The 11,305-nt window shown below is 42.5% G+C and overlaps 1 protein-coding gene across 1 annotated transcript; it reads left to right on the forward strand.

Moving 5' to 3' along the window:
- The first annotated feature begins 2,816 nt into the window (after positions 1-2,816).
- On the forward strand, positions 2,817-10,758 carry LOC113011428 (elongation of very long chain fatty acids protein 4-like). Its single transcript, XM_026151012.1, has 6 exons — positions 2,817-2,958; positions 6,444-6,477; positions 9,168-9,343; positions 10,128-10,255; positions 10,406-10,492; positions 10,669-10,758. Exons 1-5 carry the CDS (start codon positions 2,817-2,819, stop codon positions 10,454-10,456), a joined length of 531 nt encoding a protein of 176 aa, XP_026006797.1. The 3' UTR covers positions 10,457-10,492; positions 10,669-10,758.
- The last annotated feature ends 547 nt before the right edge of the window (positions 10,759-11,305 follow it).

An 11,305-nucleotide genomic window follows, 5' to 3' on the forward strand; every position in this document is an offset into this window, starting at 1 on the left:
ACACAGACGTTTTCTTCAAACACTCACAGCAGTCAGAGTCAGTTTAGTATTTTAATGTGTTTCAGTTACACTTTGGTCAGGTTCAGGCAGCAGAACTACTCGGCTAGATTTAGGTTAGTTTAATAAAGTTTGGGGTTAAAGTCGACTCTTCCTCAGGTCAGATCTATGAGTTAGTGCAGTTTGTTCTTTAGTATAAACCATAAAGACACATGTGTCACATGTCCAACCTCCTTAAAGGACAGCCTCTCCCATCTGTGGACCCTCAGTGCTGCCGGACTCATCTCATACTGAACTCACCCACTCTGTGTCTGTCACGGTCCTGGGTCGGTGAGTGTTAGTTTATTTTGATGTTTATTGTTTGTTTAGGTTCATTAAGTTATCCAAGCTCGTTTGTTATTATATTACCCTTGTGTTAAGCCTCCCTTGCCCTTCATGTGTTTTATGTCTGTGTGTCTTATGTTGTCAAGTTCATGTTGTCGTTTCTGTCATCTCCCCTGTACTCAGTCTCCCTGGTTCGTGCGTCTACCTGTCATGCTTCATGTCTATGTGGTTATGTTAAGTTCATGTCATGTTTTATCTCCATGTCTCTGTTTCCTGTTTTATTTTGAAGAGTCTGGTGTTCTTTGTTCATTGCAGTTAGTGTTACTCTCCCCTGTACGGTCATTATGTCTCATTGTAGTCAGCTGTGTTCTCGTGTGTCTCCACTTCTCCTGATCACCTCATGTGTGTGTTTAAGTCCTCTGTTTTCTATGTTTCGTTGTCAGGTCATCTGTTTGCATCCCCATAGTGTTACGTCATAGTTTAGTCAGTGTTCATACTTTGTCGTAGTATTTTCACTTCTTAGTCCTTTAGTTTTCTGAGTGTTCACAGTTTTCTTAGTTTTCATAGCTTCATGCTGTTTCATGTGCCAACATCTAAATAAAGGATCGTCTTCTGTTCAGTCAGCAAGTCCAGAAGTGTCTGCTTCTGGGTCCTGTAAACTAAACTTATCGGCGCACCCGCCGTGACAGTGTCATCAGTGGATTCACTGTTCCTCAGGTTTCATTAAAGGTTTTTCTACATTCTTTGTTCCTGTCAGAGCGTCACGTGAGTCATTAAACATCAGTGATCAGGATCAAACATGGAACATGTACAGGAGACACGTCAGTCAGTGTGGACCTTCTGATGTCATCACTGTGTTTACTTTATTGTTGTCTTATGGTTGGGATTCAGAAATGTTCACTGCCATCACTTCATGAAATGTTACAGGGATGTGTGTGTGTGTGTGTGTTACTAAAGTGTTTGTCTGAAACAGATTCTTGTGTGTTTAGTTTGTGGGCGACGACTGTAACACTGTCAGGTTCACCCACTGTGAGAGAAGAGCAGTGACTGGAACAATCTGAGCTCATATTGTGAACAGAAGAAGAGAGAGCTGTGCCAACTGGAGCTCAGAAACATTAAGATTCATTAAACATTATGAAGAGAAGTAAACCAGTTAAACTAACTTAAAAGTCTGAATGATTAAGTTAAGTGTTTGCTCGTAGGGGGTCATCGACCTCATGTTTGTCACTGTGGGAACTTTGTGTCGACTAAATGCAACTTAAAGCTCGACGGCTGCCCAAATGTTTTAAAGAAGTTGATACATTCAAAAAGCTGTGACACTTGTTGCTCAACATTTTTTAATTTTTGTTTTCAAAGCTTCTTCTGGTACGAGACTGACACGCCAGTGGGAGGAGTCAGCAGACGACCCGCTCTACCTGCTGAGCCACAGGTGGCGTCATCAGGGTGGAGTCGTTTCAGTAAGGACAGATCAATAGAAAGAATAAAGACAAAGAGTTATTGATGAGCAGAATATAGACAGATGTTTGGTGGTTGGACTCCGATGGCCCGTCTCAGCAGAACTGAACCCAGCTGTGACGAGGATTAGAGCAGGACCCCAAAGAGAGAAAGTGATGTCACCACAGCAGAGTTCTGGTCTACAGGGAGAAGAACATGAGCGTTGAAGCTGATGCATGGCACAGGTTGTTATGTGAAGGCAAATCTCTCAGTGGAATGATCAGTGGTTCGCTATCTGTCACCATCAAAACACTCCACAAATCCCGCGAATGATTCGCTTCCTTATAAACCATTGAATCAGACACCGAAGCAGTTAGGCTCTAAATGAAGCTTCAGACGTCACCGATCATGTGACTCTGGCCAAACGAATCAAGCTTCGACACAGTGCTTCTGAAGCAGTGTTTTGCTTTTTTTGACACACGCACCGGAGCGTCAGCTTCAAGCGAGCCATCACTACTCGGAGGCACAATGTAAACTCAAAACAGCTTTAATGCTGAACTCAAAAAGGTAACAAAACTGAGACTCCAAATAAACTCAGGCGAGCAGACAGAACACAGCATAGAAAACGGTAGCTCACGACCCGGACACAGAAACACAGGGCTCAAATACACAGAGGAGCAACCAGGGAATGGGTAACAGGAGGGGAACACAGCTGGGGCAAATCAGGCCTAACGAGACAAAGGAAGCAAAACCAGACGCATTTATATGAGACACGGACTTTCAAAGTAAAACAGGAAACATAACACAGACTGAACTTACAGACAGACTCACAGGCAGGCACTACAACAGAGGGAACAGAGACGTGGGACCAGGACAGACACTGACTGGACACGGGGATATAGCCGACAGGGGAGACAGCAACTAAGGATTACACAGAGACATAAACCATAAGAAAGAACTCTAACAAAGAAACCAAAGACTAGAAAAGATAAATAATATAATAAACTCAAACCTCTGCGTCAACGACCCAGGCATCCTAACACAGGTAAGGCATAGCAAGCATGAGCACAGAGAAGGGTGAGAAACTGAAGAAGGGTCTGGAAGATCCCGACCAGGTCCAGAGGCCAGCCTGCTGCCTGAGGAACAGACGCCCAAAGCATCGGCGTGAGTGTCGGGCAGCCCTGCGACAGCAGGACACGTTTGGTATTCAATCGGAAAGAAAAGGGAGACAGTGAAAGGGCAGAGGGATGCAGAGGCCAGGAGAGAGTTTGATCCGTCTGATGATGACAGCAGAGAGTGAAAGTCCTTCAGCTTGGTTTAGGTTATGTGTCTGTGAGCGAGGGAGGAAGGAAAAGGAGAGTCGAAAAGTACGAGTTGTCACCGAGCAGAAACGGGAGCTGGAAGCATGTAAATATAATAATAACCACTGCAGCCAAGAAGAGGGCCTGACGAGCCCAGTCGTCTGCGTCCGATGAGGGGGCGGGGCTTAGATAGCTGATGGCACTGGGGAAGGCGGGGCTAATGTTCAGATTGAGCAAAGAGAGCGTCTTTGTCCACTGCTGTCATCTTCCAACCTCCAGCCAATCACAGTGACCTCTGAATGAAGAGATGCACACCTCCATATAAACTATAAAATCATTCTGACTCAGTAAATTCATATTATTAATTTTATTGTATTTTTAAAAATGACTTAGTCACAGCTGAAGATGATCCTGGTATCTGATGGAGGTGAAAAGGAGACCTTTCATCTGTCCCATCTGCTGACAGGAGTCTTCAAAGTTTACCCAGAATGCACTTGGTGAAGCTTCCTGCAGTGAACGATCAGAGCAGATGAAACATGAACAAAAACGCTGGTTTCTGCTCCTCTACATCACCAACACCAAACTGCTGTAGTTTATTCAAACTATGATCGATCCATCATAACCACATCTGGTCTGTAGGGTCGATGTGCTTATGTGGTCGTGACTAGATGTGATTGGTTTGTAACTTTAAAAAAAGCTTCAGTGAGTTTTTCTGAAAGTTTCACGTCTCTGATGAAGACATGATCTGATCAGAAATGCTGGAAGAATGATTTAAAAGCACAAATGTTTACTTTAAGGGCCTCAAAAATATGAATAATATGAAGACAGAGCTCTGAATGTCTTTGTAAAAAACTAAAGTTCTGAGTTGATGTGGGCTCGACACAAGCAGACAGAAATAAAACTGATCGGGCTGAAGCGTCCAGGACTGATCAGGCTCTGAAGGTCACATGTTCACTCAGAACGATCATTAAACTGTATTTGTTCAATCCTGCAGCACTCCGATATCCTCAGAGGAAATGCCACAGAGACCAGCATCAACAGCAGCCTCATATTCACACACAGTTACTGATACACGGTCAGTGAGAAGAAAGACGTACACAGAGCAGAGGAGGCCGAGAAACAGCATCAAATAAATTCCAGCTCCATGGAAGAAAAACTACAGCCTATATTAGTCTGAGGAGCTTGAAATGAAAAGCCACTGGACTTACTTAAGTTTCCTGAAGACGTTTCATCAAGAACCTTCTTCAGTCCTGAGAGCAATTGGTGGAGAAAGGCCCAGATATTTAAGCCCTAAATAGGGTCCCTAAGAGGGCCGTGTGCCCCCTTTTGATCCTCTGCTTAATCACAAGAGCCAAGCTGTGAGATTTTGTGACTCCAAGCTCCTTAGTCTACCATGTCCTGGAGGACTGAGAGCCTCCACAGACATACAGCCAATGATTCTTCACAGACATCAAGTGCCAGTTTGATCCGTCTGATGATGACAGTCCTGACAGCTCGATGTTACTGAGCACAGAATAGAACAGAATAGAATAGAATAGAATAGAATAGAATAGAATAGGGGAGGTCCATATGAACATACTGTTTATCTGAACAGCTGCTTTGAAGCTCCAGATGTGAGCAGTGTTTTTACCTCTTTACTGTCTGATAGTAATGTTTGATTAAACTGGACATTATCTGGTATTACAGGGATTATTTTACTGTTTCTGTGTTATTATGTTTGTTCAGTGATATTCTCTGAGATATTCTTTCTGATTTACGTCACACTGTTTCCATAGTGTCCATAGTTTCCTTCACACAGCAGAGCTTGTGGGGAGTTCTGTATCAGAGGGATGATGGAGGAGCAGACAGTCCCTGGATCAGTTGCAGCTGTCCGGTTGGAGGGAGCAGATGTCTGAGGGTCTGGGTGAGCGCCACAGATGTTGGTGTGATGTTTGATCTGCTCTACACTCTCAGCTCTGAACATCCAGAGAACTGCGGGTACATTTAAGGCCGTCCACAGAGGTTTGTTGGACTTGGAGAAACGTGCTGAGAACCAAAGTGTTCCACAGTGTGGACACCAAGCAGGGAGTGAACAGGCTCAGGCAGCAGCAGTGCTGATATATGCCTGGCCTCCATTCTTCTCATTAAAGCTGCTGAGCCTCCAAACAACAACATTCACACATGTGAGCCTCACAAATATCACTGACAACCAAAAGTCCCATTTTTATATTGATGTCAGCATTATTCCATCATGAAGCAACGATAGAAACACATCTTCATTTCATCTCTGTTGGAGCCTTTTGTTCAGTGAAAGGACAAAAAGCTGCCAGCAAATCAGATTCACTCTGCTGCACTGAAACACTGTGGACACAGTCTGGAGACACAGAGACTTTAAACTTTATTTGCATGATGTGAAAAGAAACCACATCATAAATGTGATCATGTGGGACTTTAGAAACAGAGGATCGCTGTGATCAGAGAACCCGGCCTCGTTAATAACCTGTACTGATCTTTTTGTAGTTTTAAAGTCCGGCCCCACAGCTCCACACAGTCGCACATGTGAGGAAGTAGAAGTGAGCAGCAAATGATCTGCAGGCACATTTTAAGGACTTCCAGCTTCCTTCAACAGCAACAACACATCCTGTAACTTTATCACACAACTAAATCAGTTTGGATCATCTGCAGAAAAAACACATGTGAACAAACCAGCAACATCACAAACATCATGAATATGAAGTGGAAAGAGCTGTGGACCAATCAGAGGTCCCGGGCTAGCACATGTGACCTCTCTAAATCCTGACACAGTGTCGTTAATCTGCACACATTGTCGTCTGTTTTCCAGCTGGTCCCACACAGCTGATCCCACACTTCTCCACTGTGGTCAATAACTGACTGTGATCGATGGGATCAAAGCTTTCTGTAGATCAATAGAAAAACAACAACACTCATCATTTTCAAATTCAATTTCAAACGGCTTCTCTTATTCCTCCAACCGTCTCCATCACCGCATCAGTCGTAGTTTCTCCTCCAACCACACTGCTGTTCGACCAATCATTTCTATTGATCAATAAACAGATCACATTGTTTGACAGATCATTTCTCTGATATTTGTGAACATTGATGAAGGAGGGATCCTGCTGCCTTCACTGTCTCTGCTTCTCTGCAGTAAAAACTGCTTCTAAAGTGGATTTTTCTTCCTGCGTGTCGTCTGCAGACCTTTAGTCATCCACAGCTTTTCTTTCTCCTCGTCTTTAAGCAACATTTCCTAACAGGACAGAGTTTATGATGTGATTCTAAGGATGGATTTCAGAGACACTGTGTGCCTGATCAGGCACGTCAGCACACACTTCATCCCAGTGATGATCTGTTAGCTCCGTCTTTAAGGCTGTGTGCTGTGTACCTGTACAGGTGTGTGTGAGCTGAAGCCCACGCTGTGCGTCAGGTAGGAGGTGAACTGTTCAGGTCTGAGCCTCAAACTCCTGCAGGGACCAAACGTCTCCTGAAAAACATCCATAGAAAAGAATCTTTGACTGTCTGAGCTCATCTTCATATTCTCCACACTGCTGTGACCTGCTATATGTTTGTATTCAGCTTTCAGGGCACGCTTATATCACATTCATGTTTTGGGGCGTGAGCGAGTGTGATGGAGCGAGCCGCTCAGACGTGAGAACACAGCGGCCATTTTGGGAAAAAGTGTCTTTTATTTAGCCAGAAATGCACAAATATCCAACAGGAAGTGACACGGGGCCTCAGAGAGGTCAGCTGATCAGAACTAAAGTCAAACAACTTCACTCCAAACTAACTGCTCAACACAATCAAAGTGAGCCGACCCACAAGAAACAAAGAGGACTTAAATACTGGCTGATCAGAGCAGTGTGAGACATGAGGGCAACACAAATACCAACAATCATCCAACAACAACACAAACATGGGCCCCCAGTGAGAGGGCTGTGCTGGGTTTGGTCCAATCAGCACTTCCTGTGTAGAACTACCAGCAGCCCTCAGCAGTCACATGGAGCCTTCAGCAGCAGCAAAACAAAGAAATGTGACAAAGACAGAATTTAACTGTGTTGTACAAAAGCTCACTAGAGAGATACTCCCATACGGTTTATGACAAAATTTAATCCAAAGTGATTGATGGCCCTAATCATGACCTTTTGACCTCGCCCCTCCCCCCGGAAGTGTGTAATGAGCGTGACGAATTGCATCCGGAGAAGGGGGGGTGGGAAACCCCCCGCATCCGGAGAAGGGAGGGGGGAAACCTCCGGAAGCGCGCCATCTGTTGTTGGGAAAAAAAAAAAAAAGTTTTTAGAGGGAGGGACTGCAGCATGGGAGGAGAATAAAAGCAGATAGGAGGAGGAGTTCACAATTTCTAAGCCTCAGACACAAGATGGATTTCATTCTGCAGCCCAGCAGCGCTCCTGTGCCCGATGAGATCTGCTCTCCCAAAGAAGAAGGCTTTGAATATGACATATTCAAATACAGCATATTTACTATGGAAGGCCTCGATCCGGACCTTATGACACTTCCGGAAATACTCCGGAAGTGTCTAGTCATTTTCAGACCTGATGCGTCATGTTCCATAAACATGAGGGGATGGGTATGGTTCCTGAAGCACAGCGGTGATGCAGCAGCTGATTCTGTGCTGTATAGAGAGACAGAGCGGCAGCTAGTTTTCCACAAACTCATAGTCTGAATTCTGTTTCAATATTATGACAATTTTCTCTGTATTTTTTTTTACAATAGCTGATGTAATTTTACTTTCTTAAGCTGCACCGGTGTTTGTAATGGGAATAAAGAGTGACTTCTTATTGCCTGTAGAGAACCGTTTCTTTCAATAGTATTTTATTTTCCTATAATACAGACGCTGTAAAAAGAAACAAACAAAACTTTAAGATACACCATAGCTTGTGATGAAAAGAAGAACTTTCTATCCGCTTGTAACCTACAGGCTGTCTACCCCATATGTGTAAAAAATGAATAAATATTCCTTAGTGAATACTTTTCTTTGAATACTACTTTTCCTTTTGAGAATCCCTTTTACAAGGGACTGAAAAACAAACCATAATTGCCGTGACAGGCGATCTTGTTTCACACACACACACACACCGCGGGTCAAGGAGGAGTGAGACAGCAGATATCAGTTTTTTCTCAATGCTTATAACCTATAACATGCCCCCCCAAAAAATATTATTATTATTATTATTAAAACATCTATATGAGGTAGGTTTTGCGCAGCCTGCTCCTTGGTAGAGTTTTTTTCTTCATTACTTTTAGCTACTTTTACACTGGGTTTTCTCAATAGACAGAAAATGAAAATGAGGAGTCAACAGCCGATATTATCATTGCTTGTAACCCGGTAAATAATTTCGTACATCTCCCCATAAAATAAGCCTTAGTGGAAAAAAGCTCATATTCGAATAAGTTTATTCCCCTCTGTGGGAAAGAGTTTTTTTCTCAGAGTCAACCATGAGGCGAGTTTTGTCAACAGCAAGAACAAAGCCAGACAACTGTTGCCCATAAGGTAAAACAAATATCCGCCTCTAAGTCGTATTTTACCGTTGCAGAATGTGGAAAACAGACAGCGTTCACAAGAAGGCATTCAAAAAAAAGGAAATTGGATACCCCAACTCTCCCGACTGCACACACACACACACACACACACACACACACACACACACACGCTTGCATAGATAAACTCTGAATATAGTAGTGGGACTTCAGCTGTTTATGTAACTTACTATCTTAAGACTTTTGTGTCTACAATAATTAGTTTCCTTGGAACCAGATCCCTACCTGTTAATAATTCTCCACTGTACCCATGGTTCAGAAAATCACAGTCAACCTGCCAGGGACACGTCACTCAGAGAGCTTTTAGAAACATGAGAGGCATCCATACATTTAGAGCACGGGCCTGTTATCAGAAAAAAGTACAAGCCGGAGTTGAATGGTGTTCAGTTTCACCTTCCTTCCTGTTGCTCTATGACGTAGTTTGAAACAGAAACCACAAGTGAGTCAGTCTCGGGTCGAGGTTAGGATTTCCAAAATCAGAGTTCACGCACATGTAGCTCTTGATCATATATGTTCATATGTTAACAGTCTTTTTCTTCCCCTTCTTTATTTCTGTGGGAGTCAGGTGGCAGGAGCTCTGTGGTGGTATTTCATCTCCAAAGGCATTGAGTATCTGGACACTGTGTTTTTCATCCTGAGGAAAAAATTTAACCAGGTCACCTTCCTGCACGTCTACCATCATTGCTCCATGTTCACGCTCTGGTGGATTGGCATCAAGTGGGTGGCAGGAGGACAGTGTGAGTAGCTTACAACACAGCAGACATCAGCTATATGATATATATATGAATTTATCAGCATTGCTGTTGATAAAGCCTTCACCGGCTCTGTAGTTTTGTGGTTTATACTGGGTGAGGGCTGGGAAGAGACACAAATGCCTTGGTGGATGCTTCAGGAAGCTAAACCAAACATGTGGAGCTACTTGTCTATAAACCTTTTATTCACTACTGGTTAATGTATTCATTATTGTTGTTTGTTGAGCTTATTTTTTTTTTTATAATATGCATCTGCATATTAACAGCCATGCTAGCAACTCTGTAAAGGTATACCACAGGCAGAGGAGCACTTTGAGCTAAGTGCTAATGCCAACAAGGCAACATGTTGAGAGTAATAGCATTTAATCGCTGAAGTTTACTATTGGGTACAATGTTTATCATGTTCACAGTATGTATTTAGCATGATAACACGCTATCACTTGCTAATTAGTAAACACAGGTGCAGCTATATGTATATTTGCAAGTAGATGATTGTGACTGAGAGTAAACTGAGTCTGAACACTGATGAGGAAGCTAGATGACAAATTTCACTGAAACCCACAAGCATAGTATCGTCATATGTAGCTTGGATAGTTTAATCTGGATTCATGGGCCCCTGGACCTACACTTGTTTGTATCTCCCACCCCCTCAACTATTGTCTTTTTATTGGATACAGACAGCAGGAGTTCAGAGCAACTCAGTTTAAGATTTTTTTTTAACTATAGTAAGCAGAACAAAATTAAAAACTTATTGTTTCTTCTACTGCAGCATTCTTTGGTGCACATATGAATGTGATGATCCATGTCCTGATGTACCTGTATTACGGTCTTGCCTCCTGTGGACCTAAGATCCAAAAGTACCTGTGGTGGAAGAAGTATCTGACAATTATCCAGATGGTCGGTTGATTTCCAGGGTGGCTGATTTTGAAATTAAATATACTGATTGTAGGGATCATTTGACTGAAAATCGTTCTTCTTGCTATGAAAGAACGGTGAAAACACAATATGGTGCAAAAGCATAACTCTTATTCTCTCTTTGGGGCTCAGATTCAGTTCCATGTCACCATCGGTCACACGGCCTTGTCTCTCTATCTCTAAAGACAGAGCACATATCTGAACCACTGGAACACAGAGGTAAGAGAAATCTGTGGAGATACATGCGAAGGATTAAACTATAAATTAGTTAATATTAGATTATTTCTGCCAAGAAAAATGTTGCCTGAGTTGATGTAGCAGTAATCTTGTTTGCGTTGGCCATGTTTCTTTTGGTTTGTGTTACCTTACCTGCTTTTCTTTCATACTCTCTTTAGGTAATAAAGCCACATCTTTACCATGAAGCTACCTTTGGCTCTGGTGTTTGCACTCACCCTCCCCATCATCAGGGCTCAGGTTCCCCACTGGGGCCCGCGTCCAGAGCCTGCTGTTCAACCCCCCGTCAGCCTTAAACAGGTACCAGTGACGATGCAGACTGTGCAGAATATGCTGAACACATTAGGCGTGAATGTCATGAGATACTTCTTCTCTCGCACAGTTTGAAAAGGAAAAAGCTGACACCACAAACATTATCAGAGATTTCTGTTAAACGAGAATTTATTAATATAAATATTGTTTTCATGTGAAAAAATAATTTAATTTATTAAAAGTACTTTTTATTTATATAGTTTATAATATATATATATATATATAAAAAAAATTTTTTCAGCATTTCAGCATAATCTTTGTTGTAAGTCAACTCAGTACCCAAAGTATTGTGTAAGTAAAGCTTTTCAGTACCTTTAATAGCATAGAAATGTGCATACATTAGTACAATAACTGAATAAATGAAGACAGACTTTTTCCCAGAGGGGAAACTTGGCAAAACATTGTGTTTAATTACTTCCTCAGCTGGTGTAGAGTAGGTTTTTATAAAACACATACCATATATCAGAGTATGTAGATTTATTCATA

Source organism: Astatotilapia calliptera, chromosome 3 (genome assembly GCF_900246225.1).
Source record: "Astatotilapia calliptera chromosome 3, fAstCal1.2, whole genome shotgun sequence".
Taxonomy (NCBI): domain Eukaryota; kingdom Metazoa; phylum Chordata; class Actinopteri; order Cichliformes; family Cichlidae; genus Astatotilapia; species Astatotilapia calliptera.

What these genes read in the sequence shown, in the direction of transcription:
- LOC113011428 (XM_026151012.1), top strand. Translation starts at nt 2,817, where the DNA reads ATGAGCACAGAGAAGGGTGAGAAACTGAAGAAGGGTCTGGAAGATCCC. An exon ending in AAGCCCACGCTGTGCGTCAG is followed by an intron (nt 6,478 to 9,167) that starts GTAGGAGGTGAA and finishes TTTCTGTGGGAG; the next exon opens with TCAGGTGGCAGGAGCTCTGT. An exon ending in ATCTGACAATTATCCAGATG is followed by an intron (nt 10,256 to 10,405) that starts GTCGGTTGATTT and finishes TTTGGGGCTCAG; the next exon opens with ATTCAGTTCCATGTCACCAT.